We start from the raw sequence: 27676 nt of genomic DNA, 5'->3' as shown, positions 1-27676 counted from the left end.
GGGTGTGGTGGGTGGGTGTGGGGACATAGTGATTCACAGGGTAGTAATGTTGGGACGTTGAGGCCTGTGGGCAGCGGGAGAGCTGGCCGTTGTAGCAGCAGCAGCAGCAGCAGTCAGTACACGTTCGGGAGTGAGTGTGATGGGACGCATGGAGACGTTGTTGGACTACCACACCACCGCCGCCACCACCACCACAGCTCACACCGCCACATGTCGTGCCGGTAGCCACGGAGGCCGCTGTAAGGCTATCCTCGCTCTAGGATGGAAAGTTGTGATGGAGATGTTTACGCATTCTGTTCATATTTGGACGGGTGTGTGTGTGTCTGCCCCGCGCACGCGTGTGGCACCACTGTGGCAGGAGGACGTTCCTCGTGTTCGCCCCCCCCCCCCCCCCCCCCCCCCCCCCACCCCCACTGCTGCTGCTGACGTGACCCAGGTCATCCTGCCGGACGTGGGTCGTAAACTCACCATTGTCGGGCATGAACGCGATGTTGTGTTAGTTCATGAGTAGCGTGTAATGAGTCTCATGCGTATTCATGTCATGCTAGACTCTTAATCACCTGTAATTTCGTAATGCCCGAAACGGACTGTTTGAATTTGAATTTGGAACAAGGGCGCCAATTGGTCCACGGACGGGTGCGCGCGCGCGCGTGTGTGTGTAGGGAGGATGAGCGATATCAATGTCACATGTGTTCCGGGTGGAGCATCAGCAGTATCATTAGGCTGGTGATGATGAGCCCCCCACCCCACCCCACCCACCTGCCCCTCCATCTGTGAAAACGTTTATCGTAGATGTAAGAATTACACCCAGATAGACGTGTGTGTGTGTGTGTGTGTGTGGAGAGACTGGACTGTGATGCTGAAGGTGTGAATCAAGTCGTTGGTTTCCATAAGGCAGGATCACTTGACGCCACCAGACCTATATTTTATGGGGGTGTTGTTTGGGTTTTTTTTTTTTCGTGGTAGAAGAAGAATTCGAGCACACACAGACTATAGCATGTAGATAAAAGAAACATCTATAGACTATACATCTTCTATCACGTTGGAACACCTCTCTGTATAGCCTTAAGCTCCTGCACGTCGTACCGTAATCTTACTGTTTTTATACCCCTAGTCTCCCCTCTGTAGTGCCTCCCACCTCTGTGTCCCTGCTAACCAACCTCACACAGCCACCAACCTCTTATGAAACCTGCTTCGAGGAGCTTGTGACGTGACCTACCTGCACCTTGGGTCATGTCGAGAGTGAAGTGTGACCTGTGTCAGGTGACACATGGGTTCTGACTTTCTCCATTCGCCCCGCTACCTCACCCCTCCCCCATTAAACCTAGCGTATGGGCATCGTCCTCTGGTCACGTAACTCATCTTGGAACTATCCCTCTATCCCCATCGTACCATTTTAGGTACCGATAGTGATCGTGGGTCACTCTTTATTCCGCTTACAACTCGCTGTTGTACAGAATTTTAAGGGTACCTCCGTGCCATTAAACTCCTTCGTGCCTCATGAACCCTTCATGTTCAGCCGTGTTGGGAAAGACGTGAACCCTACCCTTCCGCCACCCCATGCCTCATCAACCCTCTATGTTTTCAACATTACCCATTTTTATTCATTTAAGATCGTTGAGGTGTCAAGATCCACTCTCGCACTACCCATGACTCATTATATTGTTCAACCGAAGTGGTGGAAGGTATAGAAACCAACCCTTAACCCCCATCTCTTTTATAAGGGTGGTGTCTAGCAAGGTGGGGAAATGTTAAGACCACCACTGTTTTCACAGCTCCATTATGTTAAGCACAGTTGGGATGGGCGGGGAGACCCATTCCAGAATCGCCCCCATATCCCATTTAACGCACAACGTGTTTATCGTTGAGCGAGGCGAGCGTGCAGAGGTCGTCAGTCTGGCTCGGGAATAAAGGCTTTTTTTTTTTTTTTTTTTTGAGCGCTGAGCGCTGGATGAGCGAGCGCTGGCTGGTGGAGGTACCGCGTCAGTGTCGTTGAACGAGAGGTCGTCCCCTAACAGGAGTCGTTCCCCGGCAGGAGTCATACCCCGGCAGGGGTCGTTACATCGCAGGTTTATTGTTGGCGATTGGCTCTGCTGCAGCCGGCCGGTCGCTAGGGACAGACGGTGTCCTGGTCCGCTTGCTGTCCTGGTCCGCTTGCTGTCCTGTCTGCGGCTGTCGTGGCTGTGACTCTTTTCTAGGTCGCACACTGACGCGTATGTTCCTAATTGCAACAAATGCCAGGGACCGATACATACGTAGTGACCTGGGCGTCCCTCGCCGGGTTGCCGTGTCGTATCTGTGTGTCGGACGTCCATTACGACCATGATAAATGACGGAACAGGTTGTATCACGTATTTTACATGCGCTGTCTTAAAGGTCGCAGCTGTTGTAAGTTCATTAAGTGAGGGTTTTGTCAGATTTGACTCCCTGAGGACAAATAGTTTCCCGTATTATCTGCATTTCCTTGAGCGCGTTAGCTTGAGCTGCCCTTCCTTCAACTCTCATTTCCATAGTCATATGGAACTCCTCCCTGGCCGCCACTCCCGCCCTTGAATCCTAATGCCCCCGCCCGACCCGTCCAGTTTCCCTCCAGCGGAGGTTTGAGCCGCGTGTTGTTGACAGGTCGGTGACCCAGTTCGTGGGCGGCGGGATCCCCCGACAACTGTTTTCTCCTTTTGTTGTTTGGTGCGCACCGCCACAGACGGCTACCGCAGCCCCGCCACCTCTCATGGTATCCCCCCCACCCCCGAATACGGGTGTCCACCGCCACTTCTGTCGCGTCCCGATGATGCCCGTGTCACCACCCGTCCACTTCTCCCGTCCCCCTCCCGCTGCCTATAGTTCAGGTTGTATTATTCATCACGTTGGGTTATGATGGTCTGCTCCCCGGTGCCATACCCACGCTCACCACCCCCTCTCTGCTACCAACATGGATCCCCATATTTTATTCAGCTGCAGCCTGGCTCTAACCCTCTCTACCAGCCTCTGTCTTCCCCATCGTTCATCACTTGTGTAGTGTTTTCTCTCCTGTGTCTCGCTCTCGCCATCGGTCCCCTGCACATGCTCATACTATGGCCTGACTCCCGCCCAGCCACCTCAGCGAGCAGGTCGACGCTTCCCGTTCATCAGGACTTGATTTTTGCTCTGGTCAGAGCCCTTACGCCATCTTTTGTCCTCCTCTTGGACCCCAGCGTCCACATCCCTACTACCAAACCAACCAGACAACCTCCCCTCCTCCCCTTTCACCTTATTAATCTGCCCAGCACCAAGCCAGGCAGGCTCCCCAGACCTTATTAAGGTCCTCCACACAGCCTTAACCCACTCCCTTCCCCCATGTGTTCAGTCCCCTCGTGGCGGATTTCCTTTAACAATTATCTAGCCTTGGAATCTTGCATTCCCCCAACGGCTCTGTCAGACGTGTACTCCCCAGCTTTAGGGATAGTGCTTGCCTGGTTCCCATACCATCTTACCTCGCTCATTCCTCTCTGTCTCTCTCGCATCACACTCTCTTTGTCCCTTCTTCCGTCTTCCGTTCCACGCTCGTCCTCCTCTTTCTCTCCCTCCTGTCGGTGTCAGCGTCAGGGGGAAGTATAAAGTGTTACAGGGAGAGGGACGGTGCCAGGTCATGGTCTCGGGTGCTGCCTGCCCTGAGTGGCCAGGACGCACGGGAAACTGTCGCAGCTGCTCCTAACCCACCACCACCACCCTCACCCTCATCTGCACCTCCACCACCACGAGAGTGATGCCGCCCCGCCCACTACTTGGTTTCTGGCACCCTTCTCCTCCTGCCCTCACCCCCGTCCTCTGTCTCTATGCCGTTTTCCTGAGCCGCTTCTCCAGCATTGTTTGTCGTATCCCTGTTGTTCACCCGGCCTCGTTCGTCCCTCCAGTCCCTCCTCTTTTATTGTCATGGTTGTTTTGAATCTCTCCCTCTGTTACTGCCATGTTGGCCCTCAGTCTTTGCCTCCGTTGCTATCGCACGTGCTGACCTCTTTCTGTATCCAGTCTCTGTTACGCCCATATCTGTTTACAGTACCTTCCCTTGCCAATGACGATTGTCTCCTCTACTCTCATGTTGCTCTGCATCATTTCTCTAGTTGCCCTCTACTAATTTACTCTCTTACTCTCCTTCGAACGCCTCCTGCTCCTCCTCCTGCTCCTCCTCCTACTCCTCTTCCTCGTCTCGTCTGGCCTTATCCTCAGACCTCGGTAGGGTCCCTCATGAAGTCGACACCTGGTGAATAAAACATCCTTTAGCTTCCTCCATTAAGATTCGCTATGATTGTATTCCCAGCAGTGTGATTTGATATTCATGTTGTTTTCTTTTTTTTACAAATGTAACTTAACTCACATTTCCCATTGTGTGGCATGAATCTTTCATGCCCCGAGAAATCACCTTCTCATCTAAGTTCATTTCACAGAAGCTCTCGTCGCCGTTGCTATTGATTTTGTAGTTTCCCCGTGGTGGTGGTGGTGGTGGTGGTGGTGGGTAGCTGTGCAGGCGTCCGCTGCTGCTGGTGCTGCTGCAGTCCTGCTGCTGTCCTGTGGGAGCTGTGCGTCCCTCACAGCCCCACAGCTGCAACTAAAGATAACACCACAGACACAACAACGTAAACCCCCTCTCTCGACATGACCACCATCCTACTCCAGCACTTGCGGACATTCATACATTAATTTCCTAGCAACATCAGGAGGGGGACCTTAGTTGCTCTCGCCTCCACCATACCACAATTTGTCGACCCTGAGCCACGATGAGACATTGGTGCAGATAGCATCACCGCACCAGCATCCTTGGCACTGCAAGTGACACTGCCTCTTTAATCCCCGTCAGCACTGCAGTAGGATTTTCCTGGTGTGGCAACCAACACTCCCACCAGCACGCGTTCATGTCACTTGTCTCCTCCGTGGACAGGGGCGCTTCGGTCTTGTACCTGGATACAAGTGGCACTCACTACCACTGTAATCACTGAAATATGTACCTTTTGTTTCGTAGATAAGTTCCAAAGATACCAGGGTACGTGATTATAACTTCGTGTTTCCCGGTCCTGAGCACCAGGACGGTACAGGCACCGTTGCTTTTGTAATCAAGTGTAATCGCAGACGCCGATCAGTGTAATTGGAATAATGGGGTCGTGTCTCTGTCTTCGAAGCATTTCGTGCCGTGCATTTGAGTCCGTGGTGTTGGTGGTGAGGGACATTCCTGAGCGCCCCTTGCCACACCAGTCCTTCTACAGGTTCCATGGGGCGTTGACCCCTCGTAACCCCCCTTCCCCCATCTCAGGTGTCGCCTGTCGCACTCCGAAGGGTCGGCAGGGAGGGCCACTCCAAGGTGAAGGACCTTGGTGTAGGACGTTGTCTGGTTTGCCAGTTGAAGGTGGCGTGGTGCATGGCTTCCTTCGGAGTGTATCCACGAACACCATCGCTCTGCTATCCTAATGTTAAACTCACGTAGTCGTTCGGTTCCTCCCTCGAACGATTGTCAGGTCGTCACATGTGTTATTATCGGAGACCTTAACTTCACAGCGACATTAAGACTGCCTAAAGCCAGGGTTAGTAATCGCAGGGAAGATCTCGACGTTACTGCTCCTCCGACCCTCACTTCCTTCTTACCTCTGGGCGCTACACATGCGTGGGCTTCCTCCCCTCCTCCTCCTTGTTTGTGTACTGTGGTGATGGGACGAGCCGTACCTGAGCCCAGGTGGACGACCTCAGCTGATCATGCTGTTTATCATGGCCTCTGTGGGTTGGTTGTTCCACCTATTAAGGACGTTTGAGATTCTTTTCCTTATTAAACTGCCTTTTTGTAAACACCATTTGCACTGGACATGCATACATATATACATTTATGCGTATTATTAGATAGATAGATAGATAGATATAGCTTTTAGTTTGGTTGTCTGACTAACTAGTGTCAATACAGTGATGGGACCTCGCGTTTTAACCTTATTTGGATCCTGAAGTTTGGAGTCAGTTTAAACCTTGAAATTTGGAGTTTGTTTGGTCCCCTGATGGTAACAGCGACAGTAAACCAAAAGTTCCCTGTGAAAATTAACTTGTAAATGCCGGTGCGAGGAAGCTTAACGAAGGCAACCATCCAGATTTGGTCTTCGTTGAATATGGAAGACTCTGTTGACGTTTCTGGTTTAACGCCGCCAACGTCGTTCGTAAAGTTTAGAATTCATTTACGAATGCACGTATGTCGTTAAGCCCATACTGCCTCGATGAACTGGTGCGTTAGTAATGACCGAATTTAACGAGGTCTCCTCGTTTATCACAGGAGTTTTTTCTGCCTCGTTGATTGTCTTGCGGCAAAAAAAAAAAAATGCCGACCTTTTTTTGGGTCGATTTTTTTATGAATGTATTTTTACAAGGTTAACGAAGCGTACCATCCTCAGATGTTGATGCTGTGCTGGAATTAGCCTTAAGATGCTAGACTTTCCAGTCCCTGGATGGTTTGTATCCTCTTCTGCTCCACATGTCCTCAAGATGGGTGGAAGTGCTTACTAAATCTCCGGCTTTTGGCTTTTACGGCGAAAAGTCAAATTCAGATCGGTTCTCTAGTCTTATACGGTAAGACTGAGTCACGTCTGGTTTTTGCCATCCCTCATAGTAACAGCATCAGTCTTGGGTAAAACCATTAATGTTTAAAGAAAGATCAAGTTTTTTTTTTTTAAGGTTATGATGGTTTAAAGACTCGGGTATAGACGCTCAGCAAGCGACATATTACTGGCCCACATACTGACTCGAGCGATGCATGAAATTTGGGGGTAGTCCAGTGCCGGAATTTCAATAAATGTCTGATGGTGCCATTGTCATGAGGTTTGCCTGACAAGCAGGGTGCATGACGGTGCCATTGTCTTAAGGCTCACGCCCTAAGTATGGTGGTGGCTGATGGAGGAATTGAGCACCTCGCGCTGGCTGGCCGACCTGTTATGAAATTCCTCATTGGTGGAGATAAAGTGAAGGAGGTTATTGACATTCCAGGAACCCTCCTCCTCCTCCTCATCTGCTGTCCCTTGTCCCTCCCTCACTCACTCGCCCACTCTACCCCTACCTCTCTCTCTCCCACTCTCCCAGGGGCTGCCCATCACCTCCCCACACTCCTGTGTGTCGTAACTAACTCATCTCCACCTTCAGCCGTGTACAGCTCCAGTCCAGAAGACGAATGATGGATACTCCCGTGAGGTCGATTATATAAATTATATTCAAGTATACCCATATTTCTTCCCGGTTTCCGTTTTCTTTTTCTCCCTTTGTTGATAGCCTTTTGTCTATAGCATTTGTTTTTGGTCCCCAGGGCCAGAGTCAGGGTTCGGACGCGGCCCTAACTCTCGGGGCTGCAGATGCTCGAAACCCAGGATTGCTGGGTTGTGAACTTGGCCTTGGGTTGTGGTTGGAAACAGCGTTTTTGTTAGAAATTAAGACCAGACTGTCGGTTGTGATTTTTATTATTTTTTTTTTTACATGATAGAAGTATGATACAGTTAACAACCTTTTATCCGACCTCCATGTAACCGACAAATCCAGTTATCCGACTTTTTTGGATATCCGAATCTCACTCTGTCCCATAATTACGTCCGGATAACTGGATGTAGTAGTACACGTAGCTATGTAGTGTCTTAGTTGGTCGGGCTGCTGGTGTAGCCGGCTTACGGTCTGTCTTCGTGTTATTGTAGCTTGCGTGTAGTACGTTCGCTCGGAGCGTGGGGCATAAACCATCGACGTAGCTTGCTGAAGTATAAAGGTGTTGTTATCCAGGCGAGACCGGAGGTATGTACGCACCATGGCTTCCTGCAGAGAGACTTTCGAATGAGTAATTATTCAAATGAGCTTGAGGAAACGGATGGGTAACGAGAGTAAGCATGAACATGTTGTTGAGTAAGCGTTTATGTAGATGAGTTTGAGCAAGCAAGTAAAACAGGATGAGGTTGCATGTGGAGGGTAAAGGTCACATGTGGTGGGTACGTATAGCAGATGGCGTGGTGGGTATGGTAGAAGGTCCTGTGGCTGTGGTAGACGGCCTGGTGAGTGTGGTAGACGGCCTCGTGGGTGTGGTAGACGGCCTGGTAGGTCTCACGTGTGGCTGGCACTCGCTAAGCTGCTACTTGCACGTCCGCTCACGCCGCTGGTTGTGGTGATGTGTGGAGCTGGTTGGAATCAGAAAGAAATTTATTGTGTGAAAATCATAGTTATTAGTACGGGAATAATACAGAATACAAGTACGCCTGTATTTTGTACGGACTTGAGGAATGATGAAGGGTATGGATGGCTTTAGTTGTGCATGAAGTTGTTGCGAAAATATTTATTGATATATATTTAGTAACAGAATCAAAAGGATTTATATATGTGACTGGGCAGTTTGTCTTGGCTTGGCTGGTCTTTGTCCACCACACCCAGTGGGGTGGACATGACCCTCCCCCCCTTTCCTCTGGCCGACCCTCCCTCTTTCCCCTCTTGCCACTTTGTAGCCCACGTCACAAAGATTGATTCCCCCAACCCAAACCCATATCGTCTTCCCCCATTTTCCTACCCCCCCCCCCCCATACACTCAGTCCCCCGCCCTGCCCAAACACCCCGCGACATGTAGGGTACGGTCCCACCCCCTCCCCGACCCCCCGACCCAACCTGCCGCTTGTGATGAGAGTAACGGGCACGTCGTAGTGTGTTCCGGGTATGGCCTGAGTGACTCCTCTTATGTTGCCTGTCCTTTCTGTCGGTTGTCCTGTTGGCCGGCCGGCCGGCCGGCCGGCTGGCTGTCGTGCTAGTTGGCCGGCCGGCCGGCCGTCAACGCGCCATTCCATTGTTTTTTAAAAACGTCCGTCGCCCCCAGGATTTCTCAGTCTTTTTTTTTTTTTTATTTATTCCCGGATGTCTTCGATCTGAATTCGTTAATGAGAACACCGTACCGGAGACCACAGTGAACCTTAGCTGCTGACATTAACGACAAGCGGTGGTGGGCCGCCATACACCCGGGGAACGCGGAGAGATAACAAAAGATAATGGATTTTACGGTTGACCGTTAACGTGGGTCGCGGGAGACGCGCCTGCCCCGCGGCGATCCAGCCTGATTACCAACGTCGAACAGATTTTATTTAATTACTCTCATTTACCTCTACGTCTGATGATGATTAGCCATGTCGTCCAGTGTTGTCATGATGTCGACACCAGTGCTAGAATGTTGCTAGTCGTCATTGAGTACCCGAGGCTGAGGTGAACGGGATGTGACGGTTGAGGGAACACTGCTACGTCACCACTTGTGTGACGTCATTTGGTCTGGTGACGTCAGGCCGTTGGGCGCTGTTGCAGTGATGCTTCCTCTGGTCTCTCTTGCCCCCACCCCCCTCACATACGCACTCGGACACACCCGTTCAAATGTCGTGTGTTCCATTGTTGACATACAATCATTGGTATTCTTGATGTATATTTACAACTCTTCAGCTGGGATGATTTGAATCCTTCGATGGTGAGGTGTGACATTAATTGATTATGTAATGGATTGGTTCACATCTTTACCTTCGTAACGTCAGTAACGAAGTAACGGCGTTGCTCGGCAAGTTGCTGCGTGACCAGATTACTGTGTGACCGTTGAGAACTCAAGCATGGGCCGTTTTTGATGACTGTCTTTCCCTACACCTCTAAGCTTTGTAACACTCTACCCTCTCATGTCTTTCCCAGTAACTCTGACCAGGCGCTTTGACTTTCCCTCTTCTCTTATTTTTCCCTTTCATTAACCTCTCCTATGTACATTTCAAGTGAGGCCTGGTCTTGATGTGGACTTTGCTCGTGACTGGAGCCTACAACGCGAAAAGGAAATTATCAGGATTGGAATTATTTATTATCATTTGTCTCAGAATAACATACTGAATTATGAATTGTGTTTTGGTGGTCGTGGTGTATTTGGCAGTCACAGTAGACACCCACATGTGTCTTTCCCCGGGTGTTGCTGTGGTGTAGAGTACACTTGGCGGGTGTAAGGCAGTTTGGGTGACGTCCCCTTCCTCCAACACCCCTTCCATCCACTCTTCCCCCCACCACCCGCACCACCACCACCACATATCCAGCACCTGTTCCCTCCCTCCCTCCCTCCCTCCCTCACTCTCGCCGCCTCCTGCCACAAGACACGCTCGGTCTCCTGGACCAGATGCACTTGACTTTTACGCCCGTCTCCCGTGCCGCTTACCTTCACTCTCTTAATTAACTACCCTTTCACCTGATTACCCCACTGTGTTACGCCTCCCCCCTTCCACCCACTCTCCACTTGGTTCTGACCACCAGGTGGCACCAGCTGGCTCCTACCACCTGGCACTCAACCCTCCCCCTCGTCCTGGGACTTGCACTCATTCAACCAGGCTTGTGCAACCATCAGGGGTAATCATGCACTCAGCTGTAAGGGGCCGTTAACAGCGGTTAAAGTGTGTCTTGTTACGTTGACGATCACCTCAGTTCTTCCAGTCAGAGCTCTGTATATACGTGTGTGTGTGTGTGTGTGTGTGTGTGTGTGTGTGTGTGTGTGTGTGTCTGTAAGACCTATTTGTATTATACAGGGAGGGAGTTATACCCTTGTGTTGCCCCATCTCTTGAACATTCTTCACTATCAGACAACCTCCTAAAGTTATGCATTGTTCTTTATATGAACCATGTCCTCAGTCAACTGTTCCATTCATCCACCAGTCATTTATACCACAAAAGTATTTCTTTGCATCCATTGCATCAAGTTTCTTTCTTAGAAAAAAGATATCTTGTTAATTCCTCCAGTTGTTCTGTCCCTACATCTCTCGAAGAACTGTAATCAGGTCACCCCTCACTCTTTTGTTTCCAAAATAGGCAAACTCAAAGCCTCCAGCCTTGCCTACACTCTTGATTCTGTGCTTGTATTTTAGCGCTCGCATGTTTGTGTGTATGCCCATGTGTGATTATGTAAATTGATAAATGAATAAATGATTAACGTTTTATTGGTTATAGGCATTAAGTTGGTTGAGAATACACAATTGAGGTATTACAGAAGTGGGAGGTCATGTTAGTTGTTAGTTAACTAATCATGCAATAGCTTAAGAATAGGATGAGCTGGATGTGTCCACACTTTGGATAAGCATACGGATGAGTGTATGTATGTATGTATGTATGTATGTATGTATGTATTTATGTATGTATGTAGTGATGGTGGGGCGGGGGGCTAGAGACGAGGCCACACGAACAAAAATTCCTCCGTTCACCGTTGCCTCACAGCCTCCCATCCGGGAAAATACCCTGGAAAATTTCCGCGTATCAGGTACTGTGTGTGTGTGTGTGTGTGTGTGTGTGTGTGTGTCTGTGTGTCTGTGTTGTAAGTAATTAGTTTTACTTTGCGCGACTTATGACTTGTCACTTGCTCCAAATGGCAGTCATTGAGCCTGACATCTGGTGCAGATTCACGGACGTTCTCTCTCTCTCTCTCTCTCTCTCTCTCTCTCTCTCTCTCTCTCTCTCTCTCTCTCTCTCTCTCTCTCCCCTCGTGTGTCTGAACGTTCATTCTTGACCTTGACCTATCACGAGCAGTTGTAGGAAGGCCGCCATCATTCCTAAGACAGTGTTCAGCACCTGACCTCCATCCGTTTAGGACCAAGGGGATCCGATCCTATTGTAGGAGGGCCGTAAAACCCACTCCTGTATCCTGAAGGGTCTAGAACCGAGCCTGCTGCCGCAGGGCCCCAAATAAAGACACACGTATTCCTGTAGGACCCAGACTCCGGGCTGACCCCTAGACCTCCCATTAATTGGGCCGTTCCTTTGGCACTGAGCGAGCGCCCGAGGTGGACCCCTCCCAACTCCACGCAGGAATCGACGTGACTCCTCGATTGGATGATTTACAAGAGGTCAGACCCGTCACTGCCACGGACAGCTCGGTGGCTCACCTCATCTGTGATGGGAGGCCGTCCTTCTCGCCTCGACTCTGTCCTGCCCCCGACCGTATCGCGCGCCCGTCCACCCGGACGCCCCGTGCCTTGCATATTGAACGAGGCGAGACGACGCAAGAAGCAGATCTCATTCTGTCCACTGGCACGGTGGCCAGGAGCTTAAATGCCCCACTTAGTCTATCACGCCCAATCGCAGGGGCTTGTGTATGGGACGTAGCAGCTTGCACGGGTCGACTGCTGCTTGTCGGAGGTAGTGATGGAGACGAGAGAGAGAGAGAGGGAGAGGGAGAGAAAGGTTTAGAGAGTAGAGAAAGTCACTGAACGTGTATGACGCGCGCCCTTTCTAACAGGCACGTTTTCTACTTCCTCCGAAACTCTTACGTTATTTTTTCTCTCCTCTTTTCACTCAGTCTTGTAAGCCCTTCTTATATTTCATATTAAAGTCCGACCTTGCAGAAGCAGTTTTGACCGTGACTTGAGCCTTCAGCGCCAGAAAAATATATGTTTTTGTCGGAGCTACGAGGCGAGCACCTTACTAAGACATGTTTATTCTGGAGGGCCAGACAGACGTGTGTCTCCAACGTGAATGTTTTGCAGTTTTTTTTGGAGGGCAAGTGGGTGCTGGAGACTGGGGCCTCGTGTGTTCTGAGGTATTGGGTGTAGACGTTCCTTTGTTCTGTGCGACAAATATGTTGTAGGTCAACCCCCCCCCCCCCCCCTTGTGGGGTTATTTAGGCTGGACGGGAAAGGAGGGAGTTGGAATGGGTTATGGGGTTTGTTGGAGGGAGAGCCACCACAGCCAAACAGCCAGACACGTCCTGGCCAGCGTCCACACAAGGCTGATGTCTGGGGCACCACCTTCAATGAGCGTCTTTTTTACCTGTGAATCACGCCACACAGACCTGGTGTGTGTGTGTGTGTGTGTGGTAGCGGAGTGGGGCATATACTCATGCTACCACAGCCTCAGGAGTGGTGGAGGTTCTGTCAGGTGCGGCCGAAGCAGAGCGCCCCGTCAGTAGGAATTTTGTGCTCTGACCTGCGGGCACCAGCGGCGGGCGGACGGCCTTCTGACTACCATCATGGGTCTGCCTCCTCCTCCTCCTCCTCCTCCTCTTGCCCATATACGATCTCACGTGCTCATAACTCCATCCTTCCACTCCCCTCCCCCATACCCCTTCCTCACACACACACACATACACACACACACACACACACACACACACACACACACACCAGGCTGTATGTAGGTATGTCTCTTGCGTTGAACACTGCGAGCTGGAGTTGCGGTCATTGCAGTTAGAATGAACACCAGGGCAGCAGCCCCAGACGACCCTTAGCATTCGGCCCTGAACGACTTTCCTCCCGTGCCCCTCCCCCCCCCCCCAACCTGCCATGTAAACTAAGCCTCCCATCTCCCTGTGCTCCCCCACCTCCCCACCCCCCACAACCATGCCTACGTCTCCCCAGCTCCCTGGCATACGGACTGGTTCGTGGGGTGAATGAATCCGGTTCGAACTAGCAAATGAGAGGGAGGACGCATTTGGCACTAGGGAGTGGCGGTAATCTGTAGGTGCCTGGGGCCGGGCAGGTACCCAAGGATGTACCGTGGTTGCTGGCGTAGTCCCAGGGGTGTGCCGTAGGTGCTGGCGTAGCCCCAGGGGTGTACCGTAGGTGATGGCGTAGCCCCCGGGGTGTACCGTAGGTGCTGGCGTAGCCCAGGGGTGTACCGTAGGAGGTGTAGCTGGTGGTATTGGTGAGGAGGACTGGGTGTGGTATGTGACTTGCAGTAGGCTCAGCCAAGTCAGGCAGTGGTGCAAGAAATGACTATTGTGTTTGACCCACTTACCAGAGCCGCTCTCTGCTGCCTCCGCACCCCACGCCACCCTTCTCCAACCCACGCCACCTCTCCCTCAGTACACGCCACCCTCCGCCTGCACCCCACGCCACCCCTCCCTCAACACACGCCACCCTCCGCCTGCACCCCACGCCACCCTTATCCAACCCACGCCTCCCCAACCTGCATCCCATGCCACACTCCTTCAACTTACGCCACCCTCTTCTTTCAGCCCACGCCATTCAGGCCCCCCTCCCCCCACTGACCCTTCTCCAGTCTGGTCCTGACCACGCACCACAGAGCCCCGGGTGCCAGTGATCTATATGTATCTAGTTTTTAGTGATAGTTGCAACGATCGGCCGTAGACCTTGTAGTGTGGAGGGGTCAGTAGTGGTACTGGAGTGGTCAGTAGTGGTACTGGAATAGTGGAGGATAGTGTTAGTAACGTTACTTCGGTAGCCTTTTATTACACACACACACACACACACACACACACACACACACACACACACACACACACACACACACACACACACACACACATCCATTGCAGTGTACTTATGAGTCAGAATAAGTATGTGAATAGGTTTTAGTACATGTCAGCCTGTTGGACCGAATCTCTACAGAATCTGTGGCCCAAAACTCTGTGGAAAGTTTAACACGAAAGTTACTGGTCCACATCTGTCACCCAGAGTACAGTGTTACGTGTGTGTTGGGGCACAGTACCATGGCTTGCTGTGCTGCCCCTGATTCTCTTTGTTGCTGGTGTGTGTGTGTGTGTGTGTGTGTGTGTGTGTCTGTCTGTGTGTGTGTGTGTGTGTGTGTGTCATTTGGCCTGACTCATGCTGGTTCTTCGTTAACAAAGACTCGGTCAACGTGTGTTTTATCGCAGTTTACTGGTGCTCAAGGATCACACCTGCCGTCTTGATGAAAGCAAACATCAGGCAGAGGACAGACAAGAGGTCGTCATGTAAGTCATAACCACGTGTGAACGGCACACGGTGTTGACAGGAGGAAGACTCAGCCACATTTGACCGTGATACAGAACATGTCATGATAAACCTTATCGGGTGTTCCGCTCGGTGACTGATGAACCCTATTGAGTGATTACGTTCCCGGAGGCCCATGTGTGCCTGCATTATCTGGTTTACTGTGTGTGAGGAGAAAGGCTTATTTTATTGCCCCCAAAGCCGAGGTGCACACAGGACGTCTGACGTCTTGGATGTGGACATCTTTAGCCTGTTGGCAGGCATGGTAGCCTCGGGGTTCTGCGTGTAGCAGTGGTGTTGGACTCTCGCCTGGCCCGATGTGGCCACAATCAAGATTCTCTTACTGTGAATGAAGCGAACGAGGACTTTTCTTGGCCGCAAGCACACCCGACTCTGTCCTTGATGTCAGGGGTGGTGAAGAATATTTTCAGCAACCGTCTCTTGAAATGGGTAGGGTTGGGAACATCACGAGAGGCGAGAGGTTCAGGGAGTTCGTGTTATTCCGTTTTGACGAGACGGTCAACATCTTCATCACGGGATGCATTAAACAACGCCTTTGTCTCCAGTCATTTCCTTGTGTTGACTTTAGAAACGTCTACAACAGGTCTCTCGCAGATCCCATGCTCAGATACACAAATACTCCACTGTTACCTTCGCTTTATTTTTCTTTTCTGGCTAAAACTTCAGTGGAATATATGCCTCGAAGTCTTCACCTTATGTTATTTACTCAGATGAACCACGGTGTTTACCCTCCTCGCCAGTAAAAACTCAGAACACTTGTTGGCACGAAGTACACGTCAGAGAGAAGGAGTGGACGCCTTGGTGTCAGGGTTAGGGAACACAGGGCGGCCAATACAGCAGCTTCTAGAACCGCATCATCCTCTGCACGGAGGGGAACCCATGGTCACTTACCATCAGGAAGACGTGTGGGTCCACCTCCTCTGAGATGGTGTAGTGAATAACTTTTACAATACTTATGGTAGTGAGACGAAGAGCTCTGGTCAGCACTAGGGAGAAAATCACTGTCATGGTTGGTGCACATAAACTCCCCCGAAGGTCACGCTCTTAAAGGTCATGTTTATGACCTTTACGCTGCTCCGAAAACGGCGAAATTCTCGGTCCGTCTCATACACTCGGATCCGGTCAATTTTTTTTTTTTTTTCGTAGGCTGTCCCCACATTAACCTTAGTTCCCCACTGGGAAGTAAAGACTTGGTCGCTCAGCATCCACTCTCCTTGTTGTCATTTGACCTCATCTTCCTTCGTCTTTGTGACCAGGATGTTAGAAATCATAAAGTGAAATATATTATAATGCTTACTCTGGCAGATAGATGTTAATGAGTATAACCGAAATCTCATGAAAGATTTTAAACAATTACGTGTTCTATAATAGGATCCGGCGGGTCTTAGACAATATTATAATGCAAGATTCGTATTTACGATAGAGAATAGGTGTTATAATGAAGTTTTCAGGTAAATCTATTTTGCGATGAAAAATACCAAAAACTACAGGTCAGGGTAAATATCAGGCCAAAACACTTTGTTTCAAAATTGAAATATAGCGTAAGAAAAAGTCTTTATGTTTGAAATGAAAAATTAAAATATATCATAATGCTTCCTCTGGCCGATAGATGTTGATGAATAAGACCCGAATTCTCACGAATGTTTTTGGACAATTAAGTATTCTATAACGGGATCCAGTAGCCCTTAAACAATATTTTAATACTAGATTCGTATTCAGCATGAATGATGGGAGTTATACTGAAGTTAAAACGAGAAGCTAGCCTCACCTTGGTGTCGCGTAGTCGTGTTCAAGGGTCGTACTGTTATGATAAGGAGGCGGAGGATTAGAATCTTCGTTGCACATCATGTTTTCCCTCGTCACGAACACTAAGAGTGAGTTGATCAGGAGAGCGGTGAGTGTGCGTGTGTGTTTGCGGCGAGTGCGTCTCAAGTATATACAGCGAGTGTTTTAAGTGTAAATAGCAATTGTATGTTTTAAGTATATACAGCAACGGTGTGCTTTTAAGTGTATACAGCGAGTGCGTGTTTTAAGTGTATACAGCGAGTGTGTGTTTTAAGTGTATACAGCGAGTGTGTGTTAATTACCATGGTGCTGGTAGTGTTGCCAACTGGTATTTTTAGTGGATTTGCCGGAGAGTTGCACGGGGGCCTTGTGGACATGTTTCCCTCTGATCTTGAGCTCCGGTTGTGTAACGAAGAGCCTCTGTTGGCGTGAGGGACTCACTGTTGTGTGCCGCCCCCCTCCCCACTCGCCACTGTTGTTGCCCTCAAACACACACACACACACACTCAGACAGAGGCGCACTCTGGGGCTTGATACACCCCCGTGTATCTAATGAGGCCAGGCCGGCAGGTGTGTGGTTATTGTCTTCAGCATTGAATGTTTGGCTTTCAGACTTAAGGACTTTATTGTTGGTCTCGAGGGTTTGTGTGTTTGCGTTAAATCCCAGGGACAGTGATTGTCTTAAAGCCTCTGGATTCGTGTTAATCCGGAAGGTAATCATTGGCATTGAAGTGTTGGTGCGGGAGGGTAAGATTGCTTCAAAGTCTGTTTATTTGTGACTCTAAGTGACACTTTCTTCTTACTTAGAGAAGGCTCGAGTCTCTGGTGAGTGTGCTTAAGACTGGCAAGTGTTTAAGTAACCCTTATCGCCTTAAGTAATCGCTCGAGCATTGCTGGTAATCGAAATGTTGTAAGTAAACTTGAGATGGTGTGGATGATTCCTAGTGACTCGGGTGAGGTTCGTTTGCCTTCTGTATATATATATATATATATATATATATATATATATATATATATATATATATATATATATAAAGGGAAGTGAGGCTTGCCAAGTGACAGGTGACGCCCTGAGGTTGTTGTTGTGTGGGTGTCAGCGGGTGTCCGCTGGGTGTTTAGGGTCGACAACTTGTTTCCTTAACATGAATGCAGAAACCTCCTCCTCCTCCTCCTCCTCCTCACAGGTACTTCGAACCTTCTTGTACGCTCCTGATGGTGGTATGCTGTTGTCGTGCCGGCCACCTTCAGAAGCCTCGACAAGAAAGAGGTTTTGGGTGGACTGTGGATGTATTGGCCAGCGGCTCCGATTTAGCATGTGCTGTGATAAATTTAATCCTGGCCGTCCTCTGTGTGTCGCGCTGTGGCGCCGGGGAGGCCGCCGGCACACACACACACACACACACACATACACACACACACACACACACACACACACACACACACACACACACACTCTCTCTCTCTCTCTCTCTCTCTCTCTCTCTCTCTCTCTCTCTCTCTCTCTCTCTCTCTCTCTCTCTCGGCAATAGTAATATCAGATTGCAGCCAGCTTTACGCCACCAGTAATGATGATAAGAACTGCATTAGTATACCTCGATAAGGTTGTAATATCAGGACCGCTAACACTGACATTCTTAGTTCTGAATACAAGTAACGAGAGGAAACGTATTGATTTGATATACAGTTAATGATTATTGTGATATAATGATTAATGATAATCATGATGTAAAGATTTAATGATTATAACGATTAATGATTATTGTGGTAGAACTAGAGTTGATATATCGGTTGAATTACGGTTAAGGAAAGGTCTTCGCCAGTTTGCGAAGAGCAAAGAAATTTCTGAAAATCCGAATTAATGTAACGTGTTGAAATGTGATGCCATTAAGGTATGGGAGTTTATTATCTCTACTGTAGGAGTCATGCCTCTGTTGATAAGGTTGTTGTTGGCAGAGAGGAGTAGGGTGGTAGGTGTGGGCAGCTAATGGTGTTTATGTTGGCAGTGTGGCCTGAGGTGCTTGGCTTCGCCTGGGGGTGAGGGAGGTTTGGACTGGGTGCTATCTATCGCCTGCGGTAGAGTGGGGAGAGGCTGGGGTAGTTTGTGTCGCTTGGGGTGACAACAGGACACCACCCCAGCTCTACATGTGGGGCGCTCCCGGGTTCCCCAGCGGGCGGCCGGTGACCTAGGCGGGGGTGGGGTGGTTGGCACACTTGTTGCCGTGCCTCGCCCGGGTCGGAAGTACACTCATTCGAGGTTGTTAGTGCCAGTATCGGGACGGTTGTGGCCTGGTGAGGTAGCGGCCCCAACACTTGTATCGGGGGTCTTGTCCCTCTACAGCGCCGCCCCGGATCTTCAGCGGGGGTCTTATAAAAGGGACAGAGATATATCGTTGTTGTATATCAAATAACGGTGGGTTGTCTCGTGTGTGCAGAATTACGGCGGGGGTTCATATTGATTTCTTCTTACTTGTGATATTGAATCTTTTTTGTGTGAAATTTGGGTAGTCGAAGATGCTTAATAGATGAGGAAAAGAAAGTTATGTAAACTTGGCTTGTTTGTGTACAACTGAACGTCATGTTTGGAAATGTATTGGTGTTGGGATGGTCCACATGCCTCGGGCCTTGGCCATGACGACGGACTGAAGTTGGTTTTAAAGGCTTAACATTTACAGCTGTTCTGTCGCAACGCGAAGGCTATTCGCATTCTAGCCAGCCTGGTCCAGGGGACCACGAGAACACCACGCCCTCTCCTGACCAAAGGACAGTGTGGTTCTCCGCTTGTCCAGCGAAGTTGAAGTGCTTTGTAGACGCTGTTCGAGGAACAACTTGACCGATGATAATGGTGACACCGTCACATTTCCTCAAGGAACGGATGTGCGCGACGCTTGTAGTGAGTGATTATTGACCGAGATTAAAGAAATAGTTGTGTGAAGCAGTGCTAGTTACTGTGGTAGACCAGAGTCACTGTGCATTGTGCGCTTGGCGGCTGACCTCGTCGTCGGCAGCGATGTAACGTCGTGCCGTACGTGAAGCAGGAGACCGAGTCTCGCCATGGCCACCACGACCCAGGAGGACCCGGTGACGGTACAACGACTGTGTAACTGGTGTAGCACGCAGGCCATGGTGCACCTCCTTGCGGTGCAGTGATCGAGGTGAGGTGGCCATGTACCGCGCGGCCTGGGCGGCCATGCAGCGGGGCCTGGCGGAGGCGCTGCTAGGGTATGCCGTCGCCATCTGGAAGCGCTCCCGTTCGCGGCTCCACCCGCGCCTCCTGCCTCCGCCAGCCTCCGACGACGACGAAGATGAGGACGCTTTCTGCGGCCTCCACCACCGCGACTGCCCCTGCCACGCCAGCCTCCACGCCAACCTCGCCTTCAAGGTAACCAATCACACGCCCTCTCCAGCGCCCTCTTCCCCTACAACCTTCCATGACCACTAAAGTAATATATCCTTTCTATGTCCTTCCATTGCAGGGAACTAAGTCACACAGGAAGCTTCAGTCTCCACATATGCCATTTTTGATGTGTATGTTGGTTTTTCTCGAGTGATACGGGAGGTTGTTGGACGCTAAGAGATGAGGTTTGCCAAATCATAGTCACCCCTGTGTTCTATCTACTTCGTCATGATACAGTATGGTTCTCTGTCAAATCCTTGAACCTCCATGTTGTAAAGACAGTATATATTTGCCACGTTTGCCCTGTAAATCATGATTGGTCATTTCACAACGGCCAAGATCCTTCATTTCCCGGAGGTTCAGCATTTTAATATTTTTGTTTTACCATGCTTCATCTTGGTCCATGCGCAACGTTATCTTCAGCATTAAAGCTGTTGTTTAAGAATGTAAAATTCAGCTTTACTGACTTTTGTGGTGGGCAAGTAAGGCTTGCCTGATGTATCCGTTCCTGATGTAATTTGATTTTGATTTAGTTGCTGTTTTGATAAACTCGCTCCATGCCTCATACTGAGTCTGTATTTAGGTGTCCAGTTATAGCTAATGGTGGCTTAATGTTACTCCTTATGGTAAGTAGTGGATTAATGATGCCTAGAATGAAGGTAGGAGGTGTTCTATATAATATCATTTATTTATCGTGCTCATAAATCAATATTTTTGTATATGGAGGTCAGTTACCCCTTTAAGATTGATAACGTTAAAGAAAATGGTCTTAAGTATCGTTTTCTTCTATAATATGTATAACTAAACTGTTCCGGTATTTTCCAAATTCTCTTTATGTTTCTCGTACGAAGATTATATTTCATATCTTTTCTTTCTAACATCGGTTTTTGTAGTATGAAGAGTATCATAGAGCGAATAACAAGGTGTTCAATATAATTGTAGTTTCCTTAAGCGTAAGAATAAGACCAGAAAGAAACGAGAATATGGTACATTTTCCCTGGCTGTAAATGATAAAGGTTATGATGCGTAACGCGGTGTTATTTTTAGCTGTAAAATTCTTGAGATCTTTAGAGAAATTACATGTGTTGAGGATTGATGATCGGTGATGCAAATTTCACCATCTTGTCCGTGATCATGAGAAGAATTATAAATGATCAATAGGCGTTTGGAGCTTCCAATGAGAAAAATGGCTAAGTTTTTATGAATAAATGACATTCAGTACAATCTAAAGAGACCTTTATTAAACGCTTTCACATTACAGTACGATTTGTACGTAAATAAGGGACTCACAATTTAAGAATTATTGTTTATGATAATTTCTTCTCAGTCTGAGGACCACATGTTTTTGTTACGTAAACATGTATTATTTTTGGATGGGACAGTAGAAGAAAACGGACGCATGTATTTCGTGAAAATGGACGTATTGTAGGGTAAACCTATGTAATATATCTTGTTTTGAGTTCGGCATTTCTGTTCTTGTTTACAGAATGTTCTGTGACCAGAAACGGTTTGTGAAGGTAAATTTCATTCAGCTTCGTCTTGATAGAAGAAGTACGCATAAGGTTCCATTTAATTAACGCGGAGCCATGGAGCACTTGTTAATATTGGGACACTTAAAACTGTGTTGAGGCCATGAAGTGTGTGAAGATGGTGTTTGTTGCTGTCAGTGCTGATGATTTTGGTAGATGATGATGATGATGGTGATGGTGGTAACAAACAAGCAAAACATTGTACTTGGGAAGGCGAGTGAATATTGAATCCCAAATACAGCCATGTTTACATTAAGAAGATATTATGATACTATTTTGTAGTTGATTTCAGGACTGTATGCAACTAAGTAAGGTAAGATTATCCGTGATTAACCTGACCTAGATAGGGTTAAGTGTTGCTCTATTAGGACGTTGGACTCTCTTCCTTAACACAAGTTAGATTAGAATGTAGGTGTGAACGTATTTAAGACAGGAAATTGCTGTGTTGCCATACTCGGTATTCAAGGAGAACCATTTAAAGAGCAGAAGCAGCAGCAGCAGCATTATTGGTTGCTCGGTGCTGCACCAGCAGGAGAGATAAACAGATAACGCCCCCATCCCCCCACCCACACCCCCACCATTCATGCATCAAGACAGTCTGTGATGTCATACATGCAGACCTCAGACGTCCGTGTCACCATCGCTTTCTCCTCTTGTAATATCCTTTTTATAGTCCCGCTCTTACCTCTCGCATTCCCACGTTCTCTTTCTCCAGTAAGTGCGAGCTGATCCGCGTCGTTGACGCCAGTCCTTGATCCAGTGATGTGTGTGTGTGTGTGTGTGTGTGTGTGTGTGTGTGTGTGTGTGTGTGTGTGTGTTCTCCGCCTCCTCACAGCCATTTACCTTTTCCCACACCCAGCGTGGGTAGTGTCGGGCGGGGGTTGCGACTGCCTGTCTGGTCCAGTTGGTGTCCTCCAAGGTGTTGGGTATGATACCCTGCCGCTGTTACTGACCAGTTGGGACCCACCTGGATACGCTACCACATCCCATTCTCTAACAGGTTAGGCGGGTCGTCCCTGGCTCTGCCTCAAGCCTAGGCAGTGTGTGTGTGGGGGGGGGGGATCATAAAACACCAGGTGAATCATTGGTTTTGTTATTGCAGTGTTCGGAATGACACAACACATTGTAATGACGATTATTGCGTATACTTCTCTTTGTTGTAAGTAACGCTCTGTGTGTGTGTGTGTGTGTGTGTGTGTGTGTGTGTGTGTGTGTGTGTGTGATCGTTGGCGGCAGTACGCGTCGTGAACAGGTGTGGCATTTCTGGTCGTCCCCGACACACTGGATCCCTGGGCTGGACTGGATCATCTTTCCACCTGGCATTCCCACGGCTCTCGTAATGTGACAACAACCCTCTCTCATCCTCTCACTTGACACACACACACACACACACACACACACACACACACACTTCAAGTGTTTCCCGCTTTCCTCTTCATTGTTCCCGTTTTCCTTCTGATGTATTGACGTCCCCAGATGATGACAAACGCAGTTTATTGCCTCCGGTCTACATTTTTTTTTTTGGCATCCTGCCCTCCTCCCCCCTCTCTCCCTCTCTCTCATATCCTCCATGTCCTCCCCCCCCCCCCACCAGTCGAATGCCTTTTGTGTGTCCATGACTCACCACACTGCTCCGTCATGCATTTATACCCGTACGTTTCCTTACGTGTTCAGCGATGTGCTGTCGTTGCCCACTTTCCTTCACGCGCTGCCATGCCCTGCGCTGCCAGCCATTCATTCCTCTGCCTCACGCTGAGCCCTGCCAGCAGTTGCTGGTGTCCCAAGATCTTCCCGCTATCTAACCTCTTCCAGAATCACATTTCGTGCAGCCTTGCAAGAGAACAGTAGGTTTTCTAGGGTTGTTGGAAATCGTCTGGTTTCTGAAGGTAAGAGCGGACGCTTGGCTCTACTGGCGAGGTGGCATAGCGCTGAGGAACAGACAGGTCGAGGCCACATATGGCGTGACATAGCTCGTGAGGAAGGGACAGGTTGTCGTGCTACAGACACCGTGACACAGCAGTGGGGAATAGACAGGTCAAGGATACAGACAGGTCAAGGATACAGACATTGTGACATGACAGTAACTGGACAGAGCCACAGATAGTGCGACACAGCCATGAGGAACAGACCGGGGCTGAAGCAACAGCAGCAGGAGCAGCAGCATGGAGACATCACTGGACGGCAACAGAAGGAAGCTGCTGAACCTGTTTATCGTCTGTTGTTCAGACCCTAACGCTAGGTGGACGGTCCGCTGGCGGCCGGGGCTTCGGCGGCTTACGCAACCCGGCTCACCCACGGCTCCGAAATCTGCGGTTGTCCTCCGCTTGATGAGGGTAATTGATGGTTCTGAACTGGGATTGACGGCCAAATTGATGGCTTCGCTTGTTACCCGATGATTCCTTCAGAACATGCGTAACGGCTCGTGTAGGTAGTGGAAGGGTTCGAATCTACCGTACGTATTATTTTTTTTTCCTGGTCTGGTTGATTGCCCAAATCTGGAATACGTTTTCGGGGTTCTTGGGGACGTTTTAAGTTGTTCGGACTCCATGGTTGACGGCTTGTCGCCCTGAACTTCTTATTGGGTTGTTTGGTTGCTTGTTGACCTCGAGTAAAGTCTTGGGTTGCTTGGTTGATGAACGGCTGTTAGGTTCACGAGTACCTGGACTAGTTGTTGGGGTGTGTTGCCACGATGGTCTTCGGTGCAAGTGTTGCTGGGGGTGGTGTTGTGTGGTAGAGGGGGCCTTGGCCACTGTCGTGTGTTGCTGGGGGGTGGTGTTGTGTGGTGGAGGGGGTCTGGCCACTGTCGTGTGTTGCTGGGGGGTGGTGTTGTGTGGTGGAGGGGCCACTGTCGTGTGTTGCTGGGAGTGGTGTTGTATGGCGGAGGGGGTCTGGCCACTGTCGTGTTTTGTTGGGGGTGGTGTTGTGTGGTGGAGGGGGTCTGGCCACTGTCGTGTGTTGCTGGGGGTGTTGGTGTGCGAGTCAGGGTCGAGTTATTGCCGTGTTGTTTACGGCTTATCGATCACGTGATGGTAGGGTCACGTGGTCAGTGCCAGACTTGGCACTAGCCTCGGGGTGGAGGTGCCATCTGACCCCCCCTCCTCCTCCTTCTCCCCCCCCCCCCCCCAGTGTGCTATCAACCCCCCCGCCGGCTTCACCCTCGTCACCCCCACCACACTAGCTGCTCCCCCTCCGCACACACTCTCCTCGAAGCCTTTCCATAGTTTTGTAAGACTCGCCTGTGAACTGTTGTTATCATTGTGCGTCCTTCATCGCCACTCTCTCTCTCTCTCTCTCTCTCTCTCTCTCTCTCTCTCTTAACCCGTCTGTCGCCGTGGTAATTACCCGTTTGTAATTATCTCTTGTGTGCGGTACAGGGAGGGCGGGGTTGCTCTGTAATCACGTCCCCCCCCCTTTCATCTTGTTCGTCATTGTCTGTCTGTAATTGTTTCCTTCTCGTCATTTCAAACTGATCACATGAAGTATTTTTGCGTTTTCCCCCTTTTTGTTTTCACTGTGTCAGTCGCAGATTTTTTTTTCTTTTTTTTTTTCATTTCGTTATCAAAATAGGATTAAAATGTTTGTCGTTGTCTGGTAAGGAGGCGCTGGCGTCGTGTGACGTCATTCGTAAGCAGGTGATTTCTCTGCTGTAACTTTCGTTTTTTCAGCGGCAGATTATTTTGTGAATTTTCAGGACGATGATGTTAATATCAGATTTCATGAATCCAGGCGACCGGAAAGAACTCATTAAAACTGGTGAAAAAAAAAGTTAGGTTGTAATACTCATATGACTCATTATGTAATGCTCATGACTCTCATTAGAGCATTGTTTGATGATGAGGGTCATAGCTCTAATTAATTACACCGAAGAGGGCAGTTTTCAGACACGCAGGGTTGAAATTTGACATTACACATGAGTCGCCCATGTGGCCCAACCTGTAGTTTTGGGTATATTTATTTCTGAGGATAAAACATTTGCTTCTAATGCTCAGGATGTGGACTGTGTTTCATGTTGACTACGAGTCCAGGGATGAAATGTAGGCTGGGGGGGGGGGGGGGATTCACTCAAACATATTAATAAGGGTTATTTGGTCAGTCTTTTAGAAGATTCTGTGATCATTACGGTTGGTAATTACTGTCGGCCTCGGGAAAGCATCTTGATGTATTTTCTATGTTTACTTCAAGTACACAAGCGGTTTCTATGCTTGTTTGTTTGTTTGTGTTTTGTCTAAAAATTATGTTGCGAAGTTAGAAATATAACTGACTGTTATATTCTCTCTTGTGTCTCCCCTGATGTTGTGATTATCACACGAAAGTGCACTTAGGAACTTTTCGTGTTTCATTTTCCCCGTGGACTCATAGGAATATCTTGATCACGCGCAAAATTGTGATCCTTTCCAATATATATATATATATATATATATATATATATATATATATATATATATATATATATATATATATATATATATTGGTCTTGTGTTTTCCTGGTGTTTGAGTTGGTGTTATGGAGTCATGAGGCTGGTGTGTCGTGGGGAAGTTGACGACGAGGAACAAGTGTTGTTTGGAACAATGTACTCGAGGCTGATGAGGCTGGCGTCATCTCCCGGGCCCATTGTTGGGTCTTCCTTCTCCACTATCCCCTCCCCCCGCCCCCCAAATCTTCCCGCCCACCCGCACATCACCACTGTCATCATCATCGTCATCATCATCATCATTGTAATCGGTTCTCATTGACTCTGTATTTATTGTCTGACTTTCACCTCCTCCTGCAGAGCCTCTACCCACACCTCCGGTCCTCCTCCTCCTTCCTGCCGTCCTTATGAGACGCCCCTCTCTCCCTCCTCCCCTTTCCCTTCCCCTTCCTCTCCCCTCCCGGTCTGCCTGTGGATTCGCTTTGCGCTTCCCACCTGGGGGCGAGGCGGGCGCCTTGAAGCAAGCGGCAGTTCTCCCCGTCTGCCCTCGAGCAGGTGGTGCTGGTGGCCACCACGGGACTCGGGCAGTGCACTTAGTTAATTCAGTCACTTTATTATGTGCGAGTGGCACTTGCTGTGGCCTGGGGGGGTCAGACATTACAGGCACTTGAGACGCACAAGTGTGTGCGTTTATGTATATAATTATGCGTGAGCTGCGTCGCTGCTGTGTTTGTTGTCGCAGCGTTTGTGGTGTTAGGCGACTGTTGTGGTGCCGAACAGCTGTTGTGGTGGGCAGCTCCTCGCCCTTCTCCCATACCATTGTTTTTCTTCCGTGTCGTTCTTGTGGTTGATCTGCTGTTGATGTTGCCATTGTGGTGGGCACGTTCTTGATGCGGTGGTGTGGTGGTGGTGAGTGGTGTGTGGTGTGTGTTGGGGCAGGTGGGATTGTGGCCTGGCGTATACACACACATAAGGCCTCTCACCACCGATGTTTCCAAGGTGATTCTCAGCTTTATGGAGATAAACATCCCTCGTTCATCCCCTTGTGTTCTCTGGGCTCTCAAGTCGTTGATCATGATCATCAACATTCCGTTAGTTGTATATTTTCCTCAGTGACTCCCGTGTCTTTCTTTAATCGTTTTCCCTCTCGACCCATTTTTGATGTGGCGATTTCTCCCTCCCTTCTCCCCGTCTGCCCTCCCCAGCTTCCCCCCCCCCCCTGCACTGGGTGGCACGCCGCTGAGCCCCTGCAGGTCGTACAGGGAACTCCTCACACCCTTCACTCTCGTCCCTCCCTGAGAGACATTTAGGTAAGCTATATTTTTTTTTCTTTCCATTTCCCTCTGGTGTTATGGACGTGCGTGAGATGGGAAGGAGAGGCTGGGGGGGGGGGGGGAGGACTGATGGGGGGGGAGGGGTCTGAATACGTTGGGAACGTTCCTTCCTTCATGAGAAGGGTCGGGTCAGAGGTCGCGCCCTCAGACTTAAGGATCGTAAAGTTATCTTGTGGCAGATCCCGTACCTTACGTGTGACCCGGGGAGAGAGAGGGAGGGGGATGATGGAGAAGAAAGTAGGAGGATGGATAACGTGATGGATGTCTCCACCGGATGTACAGGGTGATGGCTGGCTGTTCTCCATCATGATACCTTGGGCACACACACACACACACACACACACACACACACACACACACACACACACGTCATGTTAGAGCCGGATGTTAGGATGACAGCGTTCTGTGTGTGTGTGTGTGTGTGTGTGTGTTCGATGGGGGGGGGGGGGTGTTGTTGTGGTGCCGGGTTTGGGGGATGGGGGTT

General features: G+C 49.4%; 1 protein-coding gene across 9 annotated transcripts in view; it reads left to right on the top strand.

Annotated features, from left to right (window-relative positions):
- Nucleotides 1–27676, top strand: part of step (cytohesin steppke) — a 369634-nt gene that overhangs the window by 303233 nt on the left and 38725 nt on the right. The window contains exons 1-2 of one of the 9 annotated variants that reach the window (XM_071669040.1): nt 95–239; nt 19196–19902. The exons of 7 other annotated variants lie outside the window; for them this stretch is intronic. In XM_071669040.1, coding sequence (XP_071525141.1) covers nt 19687–19902 — 216 coding nt within the window. In that variant the 5' untranslated portion in view covers nt 95–239; nt 19196–19686. Of the gene's footprint in view, nt 1–94; nt 240–19195; nt 19903–27676 lie in introns of those variants that run through there. One more of the 9 variants, XM_071669041.1, reaches the window with a different exon arrangement.

This window comes from Panulirus ornatus, chromosome 13 (genome assembly GCF_036320965.1).
Source record: "Panulirus ornatus isolate Po-2019 chromosome 13, ASM3632096v1, whole genome shotgun sequence".
Classification (NCBI taxonomy): Eukaryota; Metazoa; Arthropoda; class Malacostraca; order Decapoda; family Palinuridae; genus Panulirus; species Panulirus ornatus.
This window is presented reverse-complemented; position numbering and strand designations above follow the sequence as displayed.